Here is a 24363-nt window from a genome sequence, read left to right as displayed (position 1 = left end):
TATACTTACAAAAAATATACAGAGTATTACTTGCTCATTTAAGAAGGCAAGGGTTAAAAGTTTTAATAATAACATTCGGACGCTCACAGCTTGTAGTGGTTGGCTACTACAGGACAACAGGGGAATTCTTTCTGGTCTCAACTAACAGCAGTACTATGGTTTTACATAATATGAGACTGGGGAGGGGAGGAGGGAAGGAAAATGCTCTTTTTCTTCAAACTGTGCACATTTCCTTTCACGATGAAACAATCTCAGTGAGAGAGGGCCATTTGCTGACTTCACTATTAACTACCATATACTTCAAATAAATACGATCTCTGAGGCTATGGAGAGAAAAAAATGTCACAAAGCCAAGAAGAGAAGAGGCTTTGTGCATCTTCTTTTCTTTGACAGTATTTTTCTTCATCAGCCTGGATGATGCAACTTCTGATTGGGGCTCATCAAACATAGCGAATACTCATATGTACTACTGCCTGATAAACATTGTGAACGCAGTACGCCAGAGCTGGGCAAAACAGAAGAACCGAAGAAAGCCAAGAGGGACTGTGGAGGCACAAGGCTAAGCATGTGCATGACCACTAGCTGGAACACAACTTGAGAACCTTTCACTTAAGGGGAATTAAACCCTGCTATTTTTCTAAAGGAGAGGAGGTAAACCCTACTTCTCTTCCCAAGAGAATGACCCAGTAAAAACAACTTCCTGTTTTGTTGAGGAGAAGGAGAGTAGTCTGGCAAAGAAACAGGGCATTTTGACAGTTTAAAAAACTGCAGATGTTTTGAGCCTCTGTTTCAGATGCAAGTTATGCAAACTTTTTTGTGTGTATTAATAGATTCATGAAGTTCTGTGCACTGCTGTTGCAATACATGTGTTTACAGTACACACACAACACAGAAGACATACATGCAGTGTGATTTCAATCTCAAAAATCAAGCCTAACTTGTTTGAGGGATGAACTCCCCTAACTTGACTTAATATATTTTTGTAAACTATTAAAAGGAATATTATTATGATACCGAAAAGCTTTTAAAAGAGGCACAGACTCTTAACTTCAACGTCAGTAGGAAATATTCTGATTTCCAGTTACAGTCCCACAACTTAGATTGAAGATCTTACACAATAATTTGGTATCAAAACAGTTGGCGAGCCGTCTTATTTAGCCATAAAAAGTAGCATTTGAACTTTTCTTAGTCTGCTTTACAGTAACTGAGAAGGCTATTTATATTAAATCTTTTCCAGTCCTCAGCTCATCAACAAGCTCATCAAGAAGGCAGACTGTGACAGACACCCCCACCCCCACCCCCGGTCCACTAAGGCATTTCTTCTAGACGTGGTAAGCAACGTGTGCAAAGTAACACTCTGTGTAAAACCTGAGCGTGCCAATGCAGACAAAGGAGGCTCATGGACAAGAACTGTCCACACGTACTAACTGCCGTAGGTAAGCCATAAACCTCAGTTCTAACTTGTATTCTGTTACGAACAGTGAATGAGTATTGTCTGGAATGCAAAGTGCTATTAGGGTGTGAAGAGCAGACCCCAAAGACAGGCAAAGATGACAAAGTCATTTCACATGTGAACTGAGTCAGACTGGAAGTGAAATAGTTCCCAGCCGAATGGCAAACACATTCACTTTCTACCTCACCTTGAATCTTTTACTTCGTTCTCAAGTAATTTATCCCATCAAGCAGTGACAGAAAAGGGTTAAGACATTAACAAAATAAAAAATCAAAATGATTTATATGTGAAACACTTCTGAACATGCCCTCTAAGTACAGTAGATTTTCCCCTTGGAACCACACCCTGTAAGTGCTGTATTTTGAGAGCTGAACAATTAACATAAGGCATATGAGTCAGTCTTTGAAAGACTCTGTGGGAACCAGAGAGCCTTTTGCTATTAGAGTGATGTAAACTCCCTAAGGCTGGAATAAGTCCACAATAAAAGGCAAAAAGAGTCACAAATAACAACAATGGGCACTGCATACACTACTAAGATGATCAGCCATTATTGGTGATACTTCCTTTATTTTCTTTATTAAACTTAATAATTTTAGTTAATTAAAAAAATAAGAAATACTGTCTGTTTTGGGAATACTATTTATTTCCTATGGGAACTTCAGGACTTGTTAGAGAAAGAAAAAAAAAGCTAATCTGCTCTCATCCTGTCTAGTAATCCCAAATTCCTTTTAGGCAGAGAAATAATTAAAGAAAAATATTCCAGGCATAAAAAGGGGGACAGCAGAGGCAGACTTCATATAAACAATGACACCACGACAGAAAAAAACGTCAAAGCACCGCCCGACTTGCGACTTGACTCTGAAAGAGCTGCAGGGAGTGGGATTGCTGCTAACAAATTAAAACCACATTTCTTGGCAAATTGTTAAAGACAGACATATTTACATTTGTATAGAGACTGGGTGGGTACAAAAGATTAGAATGGTTCCTTAGCCCTTGAACTGCCAAGTTCTATTAGAAATATGTGCTCTGAAAATCCTAGTGTAAGCTCACTCCTTTTTGTCACTAAAACTCAACTGAGAAGGGCCTGCAGAAATGAGGCTTGCAGAGAAAGAGGAGTTACTACCCTACCTGCTCAAAATATTTGCTTCACAGAACCTGATTTGCAGATCCTTAGTACTTATCCAAACAGAGGTCTGGCATCAAGATGGAAAAAAAAACCCTCTCTATTAAGACCTGCATAGAAACCTGACTGTTAGGTGCACAGTATGCTTGCTTTAAGGCTTATCAAATTGCAAATTTGTTCTTATACTATCTAGACTCAAAGTAAAAAAGAATTCCTCAAAAATCTCAGAGTGGTGACTGCCATATGCACCTTTCTCCAGGAAAGCCTAGCTTAGCAATAGAGCATTAAATACCTGTAAAAGTACTACCTATGGATGTGCACTTGTGAAGAATCCTTACAACTAATTATCTTGAAAAAGACTCAAAGGTTTGGCCTCTTCAGAAATCAACCAGACAATACTCTCATACACATACTGAAATCTTTTATTTGCCTATGACTATGCCCAGGATAACAGTTGCACATGGTTGTGTACCAATAAAATAACTCTAAGGGATAATTAAATTTCATGCCTGGTTAAAAAGAACATATTGTTTTTGAATTGCACTAATCAATGTGGCTTGACTCATCCATCAAACAACAAACTTAACAGAAAACATCAATGGGTCCAATAAATCAAATTTAGTATCAGAATGGCATATGGAGGTCCCCACTGAGGCCTCATATAGCACATGTAGTGAGGCAGTCCCTAATATCAAAATTCCTAGACTCTGAATATAATCATGTAGATGAAGCAATGGAAAAAAGTACCCCAATTACACACAACTGAATAAAATTAAAATTAGTAAAAGGAATCAGACAGAAGTAGTTATTCTGGGGAGCTTTATCTGAGCTTGTCCTTGTATGATTTCTCTTAATGCCACCCAAGTGGTATCATGAGCTCAACCATATAAACTTTTAGGTCTCAGAAAGGTTCTAACAGATGACTGGTAGAGCAAAGAGACCATACAGGACTCTTCCCAATCTCATAAATATCAAAGGCCTCCTAAACAGGCTTGTGAATGAAGGATGAACCAGATCCACCTGACAGAATATCAACAGGCATGGGACATTCAGTCTAGTTTTCTGGCTGACCTCACATAAAGGAACATCTTTCCCTAATGTCTCTTTTCACGACTCCTACATGACCCAAATTTTTCAGTGTTTTCAATACAGCACTGCATCTGTCCTACAGATTCCTGTCATACTGTAAACCATTCACATAAATGTTCCAAGTACAGAAATGAATACTGTTAATCTGAAATATCCTTCACTGGTTGGTCTAGTAGTATTTTTGCTTTACATTTTAAAGTGGACTGTCCCATCTACAGGTCAATAATTTGCAACAGAAAACACTACGAGATTACATTGCATGTTATGAATGAGAGTATAGATTTCAGTATTTGAAACAGGTATTTTTAAGAGACGCTGATGGTTTTGAAATACATTCTGTTGACAAGACTGAAACTTGAATATCAACCAGAGAAAGTCACATCTCTCCTGTAATAAACAGAACTGTATAATCTATTAGTGGCACACAACAGATAGCAAGGTCTAACTTCTGGAGCCGTACAATCTTCATTATCTACTACCAAAATTCACTTTCATTTAACACTATGACTCTTAACTACTAAGTTTTTGTCTAAAGTCCTGCCATCTATTCATTATGAACCCCTGTAACATGCATTCCACTTTCTCAAAACACAAGGTGTGAATGTGGGTATCGCACCTGCCACGTCAAGTACTGTCAATTCCAAACACTCAACGGGTCCTCAAAGCATCGTTAGATTAGTTTATAGCATACAGCTTCTATCAGAAAAATGCCTTCTTGCTTTTAAATTTTGCTTTTGGGTACAGTAGGAATCCAAAAACTGTTCTGAATTTGAGAAATGACAGATTAACAAAACTAAAGAGTTGCCTAGATATTCATTTGCATACTTGTTAGATAATGGAAAAACTCCTAATATGCAGTAAATAACATAAAAGTTGATAGTATATTAAAAAACTAACATTATAAGGGGGTCTGTTTAAAACTTCATACTCAACATGCAGTACAGATATCAAGAACATATATAACACTTTCTAGATCTATAGATGGTACTCCTGAAATAAATGATTTATTAACATACTTAGAAGCACATGTGATACATACTGTGTGTATTTGCTTAAAGACGAAAGTGTTAATGTTAATTAACTGATCTATTAATCATTTTGATTTTATATAGTGATGCTGCCAGATTCAGATACTATCTTAACAGAGAATGTCCACTGATAAGAAAAGGAGGAAAAAGACATTATCTTTTCAAGTAAAATAACTTCTCTCAATGATATTGAAGGAAAATTTAAAGCATAGCCTGAGTTATTTTTTTCCAAAGAAATGCATTATCTTAAAAGCATGCATCTTCAGCCAACCTTTCATATCAATTCTAAAATTCATGCCCTCAATAGCTATAAAAGAAGACATGTATGTGAAAAATATACCTGTTTTATAGTTTAAGGAATTTTGTATAAAATAAAAAAAAGTAATTTTATGTATAGCTCAACTCCTTTGTCCAAACTACAAACCATAGGAGAAGGAATCTACTTCTCAATTGTCACATGGGTATCTGGAAAAAAAAAGGCAATCCTGTAATGCTGTACTACAGCTTTTAGCAGTCTGAAATTTGGATCTGCTATCTGCCTACTAAATCTAAGTGGTGTATCAGAACCAACCACTACAGATGTCTAAATCAATATTAACTATCAGTAAATTTAGGCAAACTTTGTATTTATCCTTGCAGATATATCCTTGCAGATTTCCTTTGCTCTGCACTGTATGACATAATAGAACACTAATTAAAATATATGACCTATTCAACATAATGAATGATTTACTTAAAACATCAGTTCTTATAGAATAAATACCTGGAGAAAGAATACATCAATTTTGAAAGCAACTATTCTATTTAGGCAATTACAATAGCATTTAACAACTGTAGGAGATCTCAGAAAGATTAACTAATATTCTTGATCTTGTTGGCTATAAAAATAGATAAAACACAAGAACTAACAGGCCTCAGCTCAGTAACATTGCTGCACAGCCTCGGAAAGCATTCCTGTTCCATTTTGCCTGTGTTTTAATTTGGTTTCCAAAACAAAACAATCCCCCCTCGCCCTGAAACCCCAAGATTTCTGAGCTCATGCTATGGGCCTGTTCCTCCAAATAATTTCTAAATCTGCAGGTCAATCTCAGACAATTATGACAGAGTCACTGAGGTCTCAAATTTGGTAAGTTCTTAAATGTTTAAAGAGAACTGCCATCGAGGAAAAGGAAAGATCCCTTATAAATGTCTCCGCAGAGGGAAAGGCAGAGCTAGCTTAGTCGCTGTAGCCACTCAGCTTGCTGACAGCTGGTAAGTGACAGTTCTCCCCAGCCAGCAGTTCGAACGCAGGTTAGGAACAGCTAGGCAACTGGGGGAGATTCCTGGGGCCACGAAAACTGAGGGTACCATGGGAGAGTTCTGTGGGCCCAGAGGGGATTCCAGGGCACGTGCAGGGGACAGTTTAGGAAGCACAGGAACAACGTGCAGGTATGTCATATAGAGATTTTCTACCAGACATGGCAGGGAGCTGCGGTCACTCAAGTGGATGAGGCACAGAAAATACAGGAGGAAATTGGGGGTATCGGGGTGATGTGAGGATCCGTATGTTCAACCACATGTAAAATTTATACACAGTGACTGTATGGTGAGCAAAAAACGCATGTCAGAAATGTTTACGTAACGGTTGAGTATGACAGGACTGAACTGTAGAAATTATAAATTGTTTAAAAATACATCCATGAACCTTTCCATTCCAAGTTATAAAATTCCTTCTAGTTATTGCAGGGTTTTCTGCTGGAAGCTGAGGAACAGATTGCTCTTTAAAATGATAAAAAAAAAAAAAAAAACCCTATCACATATTCTTTGGACAACAGGAATACAGAGAATTATTATCACAACATTAAGTCATTTAAGTCACTTTCAGTCATTAAAATCTCTTAGGTGCACAGTGACTAACTAAAATATTTAGCTCACTGCAGCTTTAAACATTAGCACGTGCCCATCCTCTCAAGGTCTGAGAGGGACCTCAAGAGAGAGAAGAACATCATGCAGTGCAAAGTCCAGATTATTAGCTCAAATAGGCATTAAACACTAGCATAAGCTGTGACATCAAGAGAGTGAGAGCAGAGAGGAAAATGATGTAAGTGAAAGGATGATGAGAGATAGTGATATCTTAAATAACCACAAGGCTTTGACAAACGAGATTATTTAAATGCTGCTAAGCAGTTACACTTAGATCACTCAGAGTACTCACATAAGAAACAACTACTAAAATCAGCAGATACAGAACTTGTCCCTGCTTTTTGAATACTGCTTCATATGGAAATCATTTTATGTGTTTAATAAATTATCCTACAGTTATAGGATCCTTCCTATTTCTGTTATCTTTCATTTGGATTTGTACAATGATAAGTACAAAAATCACATAATCAGTAAGGTTGGAAGAGACCTCTGGAGATCATCTAGTCCAACCTCCTAAAGATTTCCTGGTGCTGGTTCCACTGGGGCTTGAACTAGGACCTTCAGCGTGTAAAGCAGATGTGATAACCACTACACTATCCCTCTAAAATCTTCTAATGAAGATGGATTCAACTTATTTATTAGCATTATGATAATTCTATTTTTTTATTTCATTCTTTACACATACTAATATTCTGTCTGCTTTTCAGATAAATAATGTTACTGAACAATCATTTTCAAATCAGTTCCCTGTAGCAGTATCTTCGTCTTTTTCCAGAGATCTTACAGATAATTCACTCAGCAGCATGCATGAATACTGTAATTGCTCTTTGCACTACAAGTTACTTCATATATAACAACAAATAATTTTCTTTTAGAGTCCTAAAGATCAGTTAGCAATTTCTGTGAGGTTTCTCCAAAGTTCTCCAGAGTTTTCTCTAGTCTTGACTAATTGAAATACTTCTATCAACTGCACTATTTATCTACTTCTCTGGATCATTAATATAACAAGTAGCAGACAGCTATTTCACTTTTCCATGCAGAAAATAAATCAGTCAGTTTGTAAACTAAGAAACTAAGACAAGTTCAGACAAATCTCACTGAGGCAATCCACATTACCACTCTCAGGTATCCTCCCTCCCCTTTTGCAGGAGTTTTCTGTCCCCACAGCAGCGTTGGCGACACACACACAAACATATCTCAGCTGCTGCCACTCACAGTTCAGCATATTGGCTTTAAAACCCAAGGGAGTTTGGTTTGCATGAGTCCACAGGGCTGTGATGCACAGCAAGATGCGGTGCAGGCACACATACGCTTCGGCAAACTGTCACTGGAGTGGTAATACTCAAGAAGAGGCAGACAACTGGGTCAAAAGGGGGTATCTTAACTGGCACAGCTTTCTTCTTTATGGTTGAGTCAAAGACCTGAGCTCCACTATTTTGTGAGTTAGTTTCTCAGAGAGCAGTTTTATGATTTAAGCTAATTTAAAGCTATATTGACATTGAAAGGAAAGCCTCACCCTTATCAAACACCTGGTCCTGCCAAGTCCCTGTACCAACACAAGCACTTATGCAGCCACATAGTGAGTCTGTCCAAAGTGATCCAACTGAAAGCTAACCATGCAAACAACAACAACAAAGGAAACCTTGTTTGCAGACGGGTCATTGAACTAATTCAACTCTCCACACATGCCAGCACTGACAGAAGTTGCAGACAAGTACGCACGGATAATAGAAGGGAAAAGAAGGCAGGAGAGATTGCATGTTTCAGTGTCGCCAGTCTTGTGTCAACTTCAGCTGAATATGAAGGATGAGTAGAAAAAGCTGACAAAAGCTTGGAGTGTTGAAAGTGCAAACTCACTAAAGAAAAAAGTAATTATCTGTCCCGCTAAGTGATGTAGGGATAAGGCTCACTAGTCTGCAGTTTCCCTCTTCAAAAAAAAAAAAATAATTGCAATATTTGCTCTGATAGTTTTATTACTTCTACTACAAACAACTTTCAATGAAAAAATGCATGCATTCCTTACAGACTGATTACCTTTTCACTGTAATTCTCTAATAATTCTTGAATGAATGGTATGTTTACATGGTGACTTGCTGCTGCTTAACTGATAGTTTTGTTCTTGCAATCCCCATCCCATCATTGCTTAAAATGGGCACCAGTAACCAAAGAGAGCATAGGGGCAGATTTGAAGAACACACAGAAGTGCCAGTGTCAGCTTGGTAAATACAAAATCTCAAGAGAGGTATGGCTCCTGAATCCTAGCTCTCAGTGCATTTCTAACTCAGTACTTCAGATACATGAGTAAACCTAGCAGCATAACACATCTGAGCAAAGCAGGAGCTCAGAGGAAGATGGCCTTGGAGGCCATAGCTAACACAAATGACTCTTTCCAGGTGTAGTAGTTTCCACCTCCGAGGTTGGGATTCGAAGGAAATACAGAATACATGTATACATGGAATAAAAGAGATGTGAAGTAATTCAGTATTCTTGTTTAATCTCATTTTATATAATTTTGAAGAAGTCATGAACGAATGATAGGTTGCGACACTGTCTTCTGGGCCACTAAGACCAGTGCAATGTGTTTAATCCCATTCATACAATACATTTAACCCCATTCAGACAGCTATCAAACTACAGCTTAATATTAAGTTGTTCTTCTCTAGTTATGCCTCCTATAATAGTTAAAAAGAATTACAGCATATTATCTAAACCCAAATAAAATTAGATTTTATGAGGAAAAAGAAAGGATAATGTAATGACTTTGAAGAGCATCAATCAGACATATTACATCAGGCAACGGGCAGAAATTGAAGCACAGGAAGTTCCACCTGACCATGAGGGGGAATTTCTTCCCTGTGAGAGTGACGGAGCACTGGCACAGGTTGCCCAGAGAGGTTGTGGAGTCTCCTTCTCTGGAGACATTCAAGGCCCACCTGGATGCAACCCTATCTAACATGCTCTAGGTGACCATGCTGAGCGGGGAGGTTGAACTAGATGATCTCCAGAGGTCCCTTCCAACCTTACTGATTCTATGATTCTATGAAATGTAAAATTAATGTATGTTTTGAATGTTATTTCCATTCTAGGGTAACTGTATGCAGCTGCCTAGAGGAGTGGTCCTCTACTCTTCTTCCAAATCCTGTCACGTTCCTGCAACGTTCTTTGTGTCACAACTATCAATTGTATGAGCACAGGATGAGTTGGCTCAGCGAACTGACATGACAGAAAACTAACCTTCCAAAGAAATCCAACAAATAAATAGTTTTCTGCTGTATCAAATCCAACTGATATAATCTCAACTGAAAAATCACAAGGCCCATTGCAACAGAAAGGAAAGTAATATGGAGCTAGAAATAGACAGGACATTGACTGACCTTTTAAAGATTAGCCCACAATTACAATTGTTTAACAGTGATATTACATATGCACAACACAGCTTTGTGCTGAGGTTAGCACCTTATACACTGTGAACTGTACAAGTGTATTTCATGGTGTTTTTTCTTTCCCCTATCCAATCTGATATCACTTAACAATAAAACATCATCTTTAAGGTACTTAAGATAACCGAATTTAACAAAAAATCTTCTACCAGTCTTTGCAAATTGTTCCTACCAGAAGAAGGGTTTCTACCTTCAAACACTCATACTGCTCCTCTATTGAGCAGCCTCTTGCTAATTCCTGTTAAATATACGAGTTTTAATGAAAGAACCAGAAGCCTCTTCCCAATATAATCAGATTCCAAGCACACTGTGTCACTTACGCTCTTAAAGTATTTGCTTTATTAAAGAGAACTCTCTAATGTAAGTATGAATTCTCTAATCTAAGTCTGAAGTATGGTACAGTGACACAATTTATAAAATGAGACTGGTATGAAAAACACAAAATGCTCTGCTATCTAGCTTTAATTTGTTGGGGTTTAAAAAGCACTCCACATACTTTTCACACTTTTCTCCTTTTGTACATTTTAAGAGTTAAATTCTGTTTGCAAAATCTTATTTTTTTTCATAATAGTCCCTATAACAAAATAAGGCTCAGTGGAAATTTTGATACTCTTAAATCAAGACATGATCTACTATTCTCCATTTTCTTTTCCTATTTCATATGAATAGTATTTTCAAATTTCCATTTTAATATCAACATTAGCTTAACCTCTTTCATGCCTTCCCTACAACTACTTCCTTCTATAGATTCTAGTATAAAGCTTATGTGATTATCAATGAATACTACATTGTTAGCACATTTAAAAAATGTTCTCAAGCCTGCAATAACCTTACATCCATTTCCACTGTTTCTTCAGATAATTCAGTTCCAATTTTCCATTTTAGCACTCTAAAAAATAATCATTAAGAAAATGTCGTCATTTTCACACAGATGACATATGTCTCTATAGCTGTTATACTTCCTTAGTTTCCCTATTTTGCCAGAGGTCTCAAAACTCACTCTTTTTTCAAGATAAAACTACTCAAGATTACAACTATAATTTGACAAAACATGAAACAATGGCTTCATGCCTATACTTAGCATAATCAGCCAGGCTATTCTTCCATCTTTTCTTTGAGACTTCTAATTTGTTCATGTGTTTTTAATACCTTATCGTATTCTTTCTTTAATAGAGATTTGCTTATGATGCATTATTGTCTGCAGCCAGTACCCTAGATACGACCACAGCAGCACCCATTTCTAAGTATGGATTTTACAAAATAGAAAGTAAAATAGAAGGCAATTTACTGATATTTCGTTTCAGCTCTATTCTTTAGAAGTGTTCTCCAACCTTTTATTACATTTAAAACCAACTTGACAGAGACTGTTTAAGCAACAAAAGACATCACAGAAGGCTTTGAATTGCTACATTCAAGCTGCTTGTGTATATCTCAAACGCAATCTAATAACGATTCTTAAGATGCCAGATGTAAGGATTTTATTTCCTATCTGGCTACATCTCTTGAAACTCTTGGTTTAATCAATACCTATTTCAGGAGATGTACAGAATAGCCTAAAAGACAGTGAAAAGGTAAAGAACAAACTGCTGAAGATAGGTGAAAAACAGAAGAGTTGCAATTGTAAGAGAAAGAGCAACGAATGAAATAAATTTGCCTCTATCAGATTGAGATAAAACTGGTTCAAAGTATTCAAAAGGAGGGCATTAAGCCTGACATTTATTGACACAGTTCAGGAATTAAAGCTTTACCCAAAGCATAAAACAGCATAAAAGCAATTAAAAAAAATAATTTTAAAGTCTTGACTAAGCTAAAGTCTTGACTACTGAAATAACACTGAAAATGATGAAGTCACTGTTAGTTACTAGTCAATTACTTCTATAAAACAGAGATAAACCCTCAAATTGGTAACTAAAGGTAGAGCTGATGAAACACCCAAAAGAACTTAATGCAATTATGAAATTATTCAAATTCAAACAAAACACAGAGGGAAAAAACCATATGCCCCATCTTCACCCCTTGATAGAACACAACAGTCTATCAATGGAAAGGTCTTCTTGGAGGTCTTTTGAAGTTCAGTTTGGAACTCAGACATATGCACTGTTAAACTGCATAGAGGAAAGCACATACACAAAGTGCAGATTCTTAGTCTTTATTTCTGGAGTGCCAAAAACCTGAAATTATCTTTCAGTGGCAACCGAAGACTCAGTTCTCAGTTTGCCAACTTGACAAAATAGTCAGCTAGAATTTATAACAAACTTGGTACTAAATATGCTGAAGAAGACCTCAGATCCAAATAGGCCCCAGTGGACTGTTCAAGTTTCTATGGTAAGAGTTATGAAGGCACTCCAAAACATCTGCTGAAGATCTGTTCACATTATGTTGGTTCTTCAAAACAGGGAATTTGGCTGGCAGTAGCTATCTTATTCTCTCCTACCAACATATGACACTAAACATTCCAGTTATATATGCCTGTATTGCATCCATAAGTAAAGCAAACTCCTAAAACTCTGCTATTGATTAGGGTATGATCACACTGAAAGATCTTTTAAATTTAAAGCTCACTTTTTGAACAACCAGGAGTTTCCACAGATCAGATAATATTTTGAAATAACCAAGCTGAAGTTCAGATGATTAGGTTTTTTGTTTGCCTTCTCTTTACTAGACAAAACAGATCTCTGATCTGTTATATTCTGGTAAAAATTAAGAATATCAAAGGTGTGTCGGGGGTTAGATGTCTCATGACAGATATTTAAACAAGAAAAAAATTATTTCTCAATCAAAATGAAGAGACAGGATTTTCTGTTTAAGGCATCTAAGAATTTTAAAGACAATATTGAGAAAGTAATTTTCACCAAACTAGAAAAGTACTTATAAAGCAATTAGCTTTTCTTTTTGAGAGAGACAGAAAGAGAGAGAGAGAGAGAGAAAGAAAGATAGGTAAATTTTCTCAGTCCTTTGACATTTAAGAATACTTACCAATTTGGGAAACAAGATAATAAAATCTGAATCTAGAATAGGAAATAAATCACCCTATTTGATATAAAAAAAACCTCATGTTCAGCGAGTAAAAGAAATGCTTATTTTTTTAGTATCAAATATAGTTAAATATATTTGATAAAAACCACTAAAATACACACAAACCTCCATATGTAATTCCGACTCTCAACATGAGCACAGAAGAGACTGCCTGTCATATAGCAGGCCACCTGGGTCAATATGAGCGCTCCAGAGATAGCTATCAGTTAACTGCAGCATAAAATATAAAAGCCTTTAACCATGATAAAATGTTCAGGATGAACTATTTTAAGTACAACTTCCTATGGTATTTAACTAACCACCAGTGCCTTTTCTCCCCTATAAATGATTGGGAGTTTTTTTCCCAGCAGGTCTAGCACTGATTCATTTGAGTTGCTCTGCAGAACAGAAGCACTAACAAAACATAAAAAATCTCACAGCCATTTAAAACTGCTCCATAATTATTCTGGAAAATAAAATGTTATAAAGACAAAATGTAAAGGAAAAAAGATCCTAAAAAAGATCTCTAAAGCCAAGGTGCTGAAAGCATACCTAGCTTCCTAAATAAGCAATCTTATTTAAGAATAAATAAACAAATAAACTCCGAGCTTCCAAAAATTCTCATTATTGATTGTTTCAGACACACTTTAGGACCTCCTTTTGAATACTTCAGTCCAATTGCTTAGGTGATTTTCTGATTCCAGCCAGACATTCACAAATATGTGAATAATTACATCTATATACAAACATTCATCTTACCATTTTACAATAAACAGGAAAACCGTAGAACTGTTTTGTACATACCAAAGCACCATTCTCACATGTCCAAGCACTTGGATTAGATTCAAGTTTACTGACACAAACCACAAATCTGTCTGGAAATACACGTAGCTCTATACAAAAACAATTGAAAAGAAAATTACAAAAATGATACGCATATATTCAAAGACACATAATGGTGATATTCATATTATTTTAGTAAAAAAAAAAAAAAAAAAAAAAAAAAAAAAAAAAGAACTGTACAAGAAGTCACTTAATCTGCTCCATTACTGGAAATTTTGTTACCTTCTTTCTTCAATATCTCATCCACGGTTTGAGTTGCTTTGCCTTTTTAAACCATTCAATAATCAGTAAGTAAGCCCAGTCCTCAAGAGGACAGCCATGGCTACACAATAGTCCACCCAAGGCCCTCAACAAATGTACCACATAGAACCCACAGACAAACAACTTAAGATGATTTCTTTTGTGCTATTCTGATGATTAACCTTTTCATAACAAAAGTTGTAAGTCATGTCTGTCATGCAGCAGAATAGATTCAATCAAGATTTGACATAAAATTCCACACATAGCAAAACTTGACTTGACTTTCAACTTGACTATTGTGATTTTGAAATCATTGAACAAACTGGTTAACTTTTACTGAATTACATATTTTATTCAAGATCATATGGTTTGTAATGAACAAATAACAAAGCTTCTATGTACAGAAGATTGAAAGTTGAAAAGTTTCAGATTAGAATAGATCAAACCTAGCTTTATTCAGTAACTATCAATGCTTTGAAAAGAGAATAGTTGGATATTCAAGGCTGGAAACTGGTCACTTCTTGTGGGAGGAGGCCACAAGGCCACAAAGCCCTTGCCCCTCCTGAAAACTTGTAGTTGGAGAACAGGTAAAGTGCCCCCCAAGCTGAGGAGGAGCTGGGCATGGCTTCAAGGGAAGCAACTGGGCCGACAGACCCTGTGCCTTGCGGGAACACTTGGAAAAGTGGGAGTGACTGTTGTGGATGGCTCCCTGCTGCAAGGGATAGAGGCACCTATCTGCCAACCTGACCTCTTGTCTAGAGAGGTTTGCTGCCTGCCAGGGGCTCAAATACAAGATGTCGTGGAAAGACTGCCAAGGCTTGTCCACACATCAGATTATTACTCTCTTCTGCTCTTTCACATGGGCGCTAACAATACTAGGGCAAACTGGAAATGATCAAACAGCATTTCAGCGCTCTAGGGATGGTGGTCAAGGGTCTGGGAGCCTAGGTCATTTTCTCCTCAATCCTGCCATTGAGGGGAAATATAGGAGGAGGAAGAGAGAGATTTTCCAAGTTAACAACTGGATGTGCCGCTGGTGTTGGCAATGGGGATTTGGTTTCTATGATCATGGGACTCTGTTTGAAGATCAACAACTGATGGGGAGAGATGAGATCCACCTCAATCAGTGGGGCATGGAGGTCTTTGCCAATAGGTTGGCCAGCCTGGTAAAGAGGGCTTTAAACCAGGAAGGATCGGGTAAGGGGAGAGTTACAGAAATAGAGTAGTCAACAAAGCATGGCTGAAGCTGGGATGCCTCCAGTGGGTGCATGCAGTCAGAGAAGTGCATATGGGACATGGCTATGGAGGATCTTCTTAAACTCCTCCTGGCAAACCTGCATGCTCAATCACCTCTCTGATATGCCTGTACACCAGTGCACGCAGCATGGGGAATAGACACGAGGAAAAGGAGATCTGTGTGCTGTCTCAGGGCCATGATCTCATTGCAATTACACAGACATGGTGGAATAGCTCACATGACTAGAATGCTGTCATGGTGTCATGGACGGCTATATGCTTTTTATGAAGGACAGGCCAGGAAGGCGAGGTGGTGGAGATGCCTTTTTTTTTTTTTTTTTTTTGTGAGAAAGCAACTGCAGTGTATCAAGCTCTGCCTAGGGGTGGATGAAGAGCAAGTTGAGAGCTTATGGGGAAGGATTAAAGGGCAGGCTAACATGAGTGACACTGTTGTGGGTCTCTACTACAAGCCATCTGATCAGGAAGTTGATGAGGCCTACTACAGACAGCTGGAATCGTTCAAGAGAGCTGGTTAATATTCAAGCATCACTTCCTCCAAGCTCAAGAGCAGTGCATCCCAAGGAGAAAGAAGTCCAGCAAAGGGGGCAGGAGATCTGCATGGATGAGCAAGAAGCTCCTGACAAAACTCAAACAGAAGAAGAAAGTACACAGGATGTGGAAGAAGGGGGATAGGCCACTTCGGAGGAATAGAGAAATATTGTCACAGTATGCAGGGATGCAACGAGGAAGGCTGAGGCCCATCTGGAATTAAGTCTGGCAAGGGATGTCAAGGACAACAAGAAGGGATTCTTCAAATACATCAGTAGCAAAAGAAAAACTATGGAAAATGTAGGCCCGCTCCTGAAGGGGGGTGAGGGTCCTGGTGATGAAGGATACAGAGAAGGCAGAGTTACTGAATACCTTATTTGCTTCAGTCTTTACTGCTAAGGCCTCAGGAATCCCAGAATCTGGAGACAACAGAGAAAGTCTGGAAAAATGAAGACTTTCCCTTAGTTGAGGAGGACCAGATTAGAGATCATTTGGGCAAACCTGACACCCACAAATCCATGGGCCTTTATGGGATACAGCCACAAGTGCTGAGGGAGCTAGTGGATGTTATAGCTATCCCACTCGCCATCATCTTTGAAAAGTCATGGAGAACTGGCGAGGTACCTGAAGAGCGGAAGAAAGCCAACGTTACTCCAGTCTTCAAAAAGGGCAAGGAGGAGGACCCAGGCAACTATAGGCCGGTCAGCCTCACCTCCACCCCTGGAAAGGTGATGGAACAGCTCATTCTGGATGTCATCTCCAGGCATATGGAGGAAAAGAAGGTGATCAGGAGTAGTTAGCGTGGATTCACCAAGAGGAAATCATGCTTAACTGATCTGAGAGCCTTCTATGATGGAAAGACTAGCTGAGTAGATGAGGAGAGAGCAGTGGACGTTGTCTGCCTTGACTTCAGCAAGGCTTTTGACACTGTCTCCCATATCATCCTCCTAGATAAGCTCAGGAAATGCAGGTCAAATGGGTGGACAGTGAGGTGGATTGAGAACTGGCTGAATTGCAGAGCTCAGAGGGTTGTGTTCAGCAGTGTAGAGTCTAGTTGTAGGCCTGTAGCTAGTGGAATTCTTCAAGGGTCAGTACTAGGTCCAGTCTTGTTCAACGTATTCATCAGTGGCCTGGATGAAGGGATCAGCAGCAGCAGCAATCATCAGCAAGTCTGCTGATAATACCAAATGGGGAGGAGCAGTTGATACCCCAGATGGCTGTGTTGCCATTCAAAGAGACATGAACAGGCTGGAAAGTTGGATGGAGAGTGTCATCAGCAGGTCGAGGGAGGTGATCCTGCCCCTCTACTCACCTCTAGTGAGGCCACATCTGGAGCACTTTGGCCAATTCTGGGCTCCCCAATATAAGAGAGACATGAAACTACTGGAGAGAGTCCAGTGTAGGGCTACAAAGATGATTAAAGGACTGAAGCATCTCTCTTACAGCCTTTCCTCATAAGAGATGGGCCTATTTAGCCTGGAGAAGAGAAGACTGAAGGGGGATCTTACCAACATCTACAAATACCTTAAGGGAGGGCGTCAAGAGGATGGGGCCGAACTCTTTTCAGTGGTGCCAAGTGACAGGACAAGGGGCAACAGGCACAAACTGAAACACAGGAAGTTCCATATGAACATGAGGAAAAACTTCTTTACTGTGAGAATGACAGAGCACTGGAACAAGTTGCCTAGAGAGGTTGTAGAATCTCCTTCTCTGGAGATACTCAAAACCTGCCTGGACGCAATATGCTCTAGGTGAGCTGCTTGAGCAGGAGCATTGGACTAGATGATCTCTAGATCATCTTCCAACATCAATCATTCTGTGATTCTGTTATTTTACCAACTAGATAATTCCCAGATTAACATCCCCACATTTTCAGCTCAGATTTTTTTTAAGAGATATATCTCCCCCCCACCCCCCGCCAAGAGATGTATCAATTTTAATGTTTGGCATAATTTAAGAACAACTGATCTTGAGACAGGGCAGAAACAAGCATGCAGAAAAATATCAGGCTGGTCTTTTGCAGTTTCTAGTAGAATATCTCGCCGCAACGAAGTAAGTGTGAGTATTATGTGCACAATTCACCAGCAAGATTCAGGTCATCCATATGGTAACTGTCTCTCTACAAGAAAGAGCCCTTTTATCAAAAGCACAGCTCCATTAGTATCTGACAAAATCCTACAAGTGCTTACCAGCAACCCCAGCAGTAACTTTGCTACAGTCACTACAATGAAAGATGGAGATGTTGAAATATATTACCTTACATTTGCTATTAGTTAAGAAAATGTACACATGGAGACCATAGCTGCAGCTTAATTGCCACAATAGCTTGTTAAACTATTGTAACTTGATTGTGAACACAAGCCATTCACTACTGTAACTTGATTGTGAACACAAGCCATTCGCAGTGATTTCAGAGCTACCAACTCTGCTGGCAGAACTGTGTTCAAGAAAGTACTAACATTTCCATGTCAATAGTGACCAAATTATGTTTCTTTGCTTGTAAGTCAAGACCTGAAATGCTTTTCTCAAAGGTCTAGTAAAATGGCTTTCAAACTGTAAGCAGTCTAACGACTATTATATGGTCAACTTCACATCCATCCCTTAGACAGTGATGGAACAAATGATCTGGAAACCATTTCCAGATGCATGAAGGATGAGAACACCTTTGTGAATGGTCTGCATGAATTTATGAAAGGAAAAATCATGCCTAACCAACCCAATAGCCTTCTACAATGAAACAACTAGGTTGGCAGATGAGAGGAGAGCTACTGTTTAGCCTGACCTAAATAAGGCCTTTGACATTGTCTCCCATAATATCTTCATAGGCAAGCTGATGAAGTAAGGGCTAGATAAGCAGACAGTGAGGTGGACTGAAAATTGTAGCCTGAAATGCCAGGCTCAAGGGGTTGCGATCAGCAGCACAAACTTCAGCTGCTGGTCAATCACAAGCGGTGTGCCCCAGTGGTCAACAGTGGGGCATATACGCTTTAGCATCTTCATTAATGACCTAGACAAGGGAGCAGAGTGAACCCTCAGCAAGTTTGCAAATGATACAGAACTGAGAGGAGCGGTTATGCAACCAGGTTGGTGTGCTGCCATTCAGATGGAACTCAACAGGCTAGAGAAATGGGTAGAGAGGAACCACAAGAAGTGCAATAAAGGAAAGTGAAGAGCCTCACACCTGGAAAGGCATAATTCTATGCACCAGTACAGACTGGGGCCCTGCTGGCTGGAAAGTAGTTTTGCAGAAAGCATCTGAGGGTTCTCATGGACACCACCATAAGACAGTAATATGCCCTGGCAGCAAAGGTGGCCAACAGCATTCTGAGCTGCATTAGGAAGACCAGCAGGTCAAGGAAGGTTCTCCTCCTCCTCTCCACAGCACTGGTGAGACCATATCTGGACCACACTCAATTCTAGGCTCCCCAGTACAAGGGAGACACAAACATACTGCAGCAAGTCCAGAAATGAGCCACAAAGACAATTAAGGGATCAGGGTATCTTTCATACGAGAAGAGGCTGAGAGAGCAGGGATTGTTTAAAAAGGGGAATCTTATCAATGTATATAAGTCTCTGATGGGAGAGTATAAAGAAATGGAACCAGACTCTTCTCAGTAGCAGCCGGTGAATGGACAAGAGGCAACGGGCACAAATTGAAAAACAAGAAATTCCATTTAAACGAAGAAAAAGCTTTTTTATTGTAAGGGCGGTCAAGCATTGGAAAAGGTTGCCCAGAGAGGCTGCGGAGTCTCCATTACAGGAGATATTCAAAACCCAATCTGACAATGTCTGAGCAGGGGGTTGGACAAGACAATCTCTCCAGATGTCCATTCCAACCTCAATTATTGTACAACTCTGTGAGAGGGGCTACAGAAAAAAGGCAGGGAAATTATTGCAAGGACTGAAATTGTTATGTAGGGTTCCAGTAATACTCTCTTTGGTAAACTTATTTTAGATATTGAGTATCACCAATTACAATATGCAAGATTCTTTTTTAGATTAGGTTTGATGTCCGTTTTTTGTTCATGAAGCATTACGTGTGTCTTACAGAAGAGAAACACGGGCACCAAATTATTTACCATTTGATATGTACTTATTTTGGTATTTGTTGGCAATGAAAACCAGCAAAATTAAGCCCTCTCCTATTAGAAACTTCACACGGAAGCTGAGTTTTAACTGGAGAACTAAAGCCTCTCTTTTTGGTAGCATTAGTAAAGTACATTGATTCTAGCTAGCCGTTTTTATTGTTACATTTTATAATAATCTCATTTGCTGGCTAACAAAATAAATACATCTCTAGGCATTCACTAATACTTAAAAAAGTTAAGATTTAATACTCAAACTACTCAGCATCACAGGCTTACTGCTATTCTAGCCCAACTATTCTTTCAGCAGGCAAGGAGAACAAGTTTGACAAAATATTTAAAATCAACACTGTAATCTCTTCAATCACTATGGAGTTAGACAAAATTAGTTGATATTTGAAGAGAGATTTAAACATTCATGACTATAATAAAATTCCTGTAAAAAAACCAAAAAATTACAAAAAGATTTCCATTCAAGTAACCATATTTCTAATACCACTTAGTTGATTTATTATTCTTTTATATGAAAAGATCAACACAAAGGGCAGTGATTGTTACAGCGCCTTTTTATTGTTGTTGGCAGGACAGGATTGATATCACTTCCTTACAGAACATCTTGGCCTGAGAAAACATGAAAAAAGATCTGGTCCAATGACATCACTTATATAAAGATTTTATAGCACTGAGCCGAATGAAAGCTTTTTCTTGCATACACTTGTACCATACAGTTGATGTCACAAGACACTCAAGCAACAATGAGGTGATTCATACTGCAACCTCTGGTTGATTCATCCTGCAGAAACTCAGTAAAATGCTGAGTCTCATCATACTTAGAGAATTTGGTGTGGCTTAGCTGATTACCCTGACGCAAGGCATACAAAATTTTAAATTAAGTTAAAAAAAAGAAATATATGTTCAGAAACACTTCTAATTTTAGCAAACATTCCCTGGAAAAAAAAATCAAAATCAAATAAAAAAAATGTGATTAAGCATACCAAAAAAACTAGCAGAAGTATTAAGTTTATGATCCCCTTGTTTTCTGCCAAAAATGCGTAACACTATAAGAAATCAGTCTCTTACCACGATAACGTTCTCCTAAAGCACAACGAAGATTGACCCATCTCTTCATAAACTGGGCAGTAATGTGAAAATGGCTGCCTGCAACATAAATCAAAGCAGTGATAGTAAGTGTAAGGGTATCTTGTGCATTCTGGTCTCAAAATGTTGCACATTATGAAAAGAAAAAAAAGGACTGTTGTAGAGAGAGAAGCAGTAGCAGCTCATGAACACAAAAAAACCCACAACTTTAAAGGAATATTTTTTAAAAGAGCTACATATACTGAAGTCTGAAGAAATTAATATCTAGAAGGGGGGAAAACCTAAACAATTTACTCACTGTCAAGTTCTAGTATCCAATCACAGAAATGAATTTAAATCTATTAATTGATCACAGAAGATGTCCCCATCAATAGCCCTGGGTACTAAATTCCTAGTCACTAATATATGTTTACAGAAATTCTACTTGAAGACTACAGAGGACCTTAAATGTCTTCTAGAGAAATATGACATACTCAAAGTTGGTAAAAAAAAATGCTGAAAAATGAATGAAAAAAATCACAAAATGTAAATATTTATAGCTATATTGAATTAAGTGAAAAACATAAACCTTTAGAAACATTAATATCTACAAGCACACGTAGTCATGCTGGCTGCCATAGCAGATACCTGTAACATATATAGAGGATTCTTCAGTTCCCATTCCCAAGAACGATAGAAATCCTTGTGCTCCAGGAGCATAAGAAAAGGCTAGAAAGGATTAACTTATGATTAAGAGACTACTAGACCAAAGGAAACCATCTTCTACTTCTGCTTTACTTAAATTCTGAAAGGACTCTGAATACATCAGTTAGAACTAGATTCACAAAGGTACTTAGGAAACTAACTCCCATTGAAATTGAAACAAGTTTGAATCTGTGAGTTCTCCTCCATAGTCTCTCTGTACAGCTCATTAAAAAAAAAATATATATATATATATATATATTTTGCAAAAGAGAGTTAATATTTCCCCTAACTCTTTAGGGGTTTGCAAGTCACAATGTATTGCTCCTTCTAAGACAGTCAGACATTCTATATGCAAATATCACAGAAGAGTTTAAAAATCTTCTTCTAACAATTTAAAGGAAGTAATGAAAGACCTTGTTTCTTAGTCTCAGTTTCTGCTGAGCAAGTGCCAAGGTATTCCTTATTTCCAAGTATAAGCCTGAAAATGCATGTCCTTTTCTGCAGTCTACAACTCTCCTGTGAGTACAAGATCTCTTGGAGCTCACCATAAAGTGATGTTCTACATTATCTCTCATTAAGTACTACAGTTATTGACCGCAATCAGTCTTTTCATATTTATCGGCCATTTTTTTCCTTCCCCTCAGGAAAACAACTAAAACTTCCCTTCAAGTCAAGAGATGACAAGTCAAATCATCCCTTAAAGAAGATGAGCATTTGAGAAAAATTTCAATGTAATCCACCACCTTTACCAACCGTGTATTTATGAACACAATTAAAGAAAATTACTTTTAGCTACTTCCAGTTTGGCATCCACGGGTCTTCAATGTTCTTAATAGGGTAAGCAAAAATCAAGGAATTTACCCTTTATATAAAACAAATTATTAGTCTGATAAAACTGTCTTTCACTGTTACCTCCATAATGCTAAAGAGTAACATTCATAGAAGTACAATTTCACAAATTTCCAAAGAGAATATTAAGAGAACCTTTCCTTGTACATGGGCCTAGGATATTCCAAAAGTATTTTTCTTCAGTAGAACTTAAAAAGGGGAAATCTTGTGCTTTTCACAGAGAAAAGCATGATTTCTGAAATTCTTCTAAGAATCAAGTGATATGTATATCTTGCTTGCTATCCTGGTGTATATTTTGCTTGCTATCCTGGTGTTCTCTGAGAGGTAAGCTTTTAATCATATTTGACCGACTAATGGCCGGAACAAAGTCAGAAATCCCTCTTAAAGAATCTTGATTGGTTCCCGTTTCTGAGGAATAACACCTCCCTTAAATCTAAGGCAGTAAATAATACATACACACACAAGTGATCCAGGCAGCTCTACACTATTTTTGCAGAGTCATCTCAAATCTGAAAGTGTTACAGAGTCTTTACAGGGTGTTATACCTGAGAATAAGCTCTGCCCAGAGGGATTAACACTAGAAGAGAATTTCAGTTTCCATGATTATTTACGAAGACTTGGTTGAAAAAGTCAGAACAGATGTTCTGCTGTAACTGCAGGAAAATGTTAAGATGTGTTACATTCAATATATCATATTTTAAAACTAAAACAGAGCTATGCTTATCAAATATTTCTAAACTCTCTTGTGTGAAATCTGATCTAGCCCATCAAGTTACCTGGAGTTTGCAGAACTTTTCCACAGCTTTGAAATTTTCTGAATTACTGCAGCACTATAGAAGCTGTAACATTCTCTTTCTGCTTCCACCAATTAACCATTCTTCTTCATAAAACAAAAAAGCCTCATAAGAGCACTTTCTTATCTGACAACTTTATGCACCTTTTAGTTTTTTAAACTTTCTATATAGTTAGTGAGCATGAGTCTGAATTAGTTCTCGAGTCCAGACTTGTCTACCATCAACACACTTTGTATACAGGGAAGAAGGCCAGTGTATACTCAGCAAGGACCAAAAGCTACCGCTTCTGCTATCTGGAAGGATGGAACAAGCAAGATGTTTCAAATAACCCAGCATTAACTCCTTCTAAGCAGACTGCAGAAACTTAAAACACTGTTTTGCAGGCAGTAATGTAGAAAGAAATTTCATGGATTTCAGGCTCAGCAAGCCCACTCAGACAAATCTTAGATTTCATCTTCATCATGCAACACTGATATAACTCCCTACACAGACTACCAACATAGGCAAAAATAACATCTCTGCTAGTAGTTTTTTTTTTTCTCGTTTTTTCAAAACTGCATCTAAATCATCAGATCAAGGTTCCAAAAAAATAAACTACAAATGAAAAAGAGACACCCTGGAACCTAGAATGTGACTTAATAAACGTAGTTCTAGAAAGGCTGCAGTTCAGTTTCAGCTGTAATACGCACCAGTGAGTAATGCCTTTTAAGGAACGGTAATTTGCCCTGCTTGTTATATTTCATAGTCCCAAGACACTGAGAGGAAGTATCAGACACTGGCTTTTCACTGTAAAACTATCCCGTAACACTTGTTTTCCAAAGGAGTTACAGCCAAGTTGACTTGAGCTTCCACAAGGCTGCCAAGAAGAGGCTGTGGTACAGCGTATAACAGTGGAAAGCCCTCTCCCACGGCTATTAGAGACCATTCATCTGGGA

General features: G+C 38.1%; 1 protein-coding gene across 6 annotated transcripts in view; it reads right to left on the bottom strand.

Moving 5' to 3' along the window:
• Positions 1 to 24363, bottom strand: part of SLX4IP (SLX4 interacting protein) — a 106185-nt gene that overhangs the window by 27830 nt on the left and 53992 nt on the right. For all 6 annotated transcript variants that reach the window (XR_009957838.1, XR_009957837.1, XM_062571548.1 and 3 more), the window contains 2 exons: positions 21084 to 21161; positions 13855 to 13943 (listed from right to left, as the gene is read on the bottom strand). Coding sequence is in view for 4 of the 6 variants with exons in the window: in XM_062571548.1 (XP_062427532.1) it covers positions 13855 to 13943; positions 21084 to 21161 (167 nt within the window). In the remaining 2 variants the exon portion in view is untranslated. The remainder of the gene's footprint in view (positions 1 to 13854; positions 13944 to 21083; positions 21162 to 24363) is intronic.

This window comes from Rhea pennata, chromosome 3, assembly GCF_028389875.1.
Source record: "Rhea pennata isolate bPtePen1 chromosome 3, bPtePen1.pri, whole genome shotgun sequence".
In the NCBI taxonomy this organism is placed as follows: domain Eukaryota; kingdom Metazoa; phylum Chordata; class Aves; order Rheiformes; family Rheidae; genus Rhea; species Rhea pennata.
Note: the sequence above shows the minus strand (reverse complement) of the source record. Positions and strands in the feature narration are given on the sequence as shown.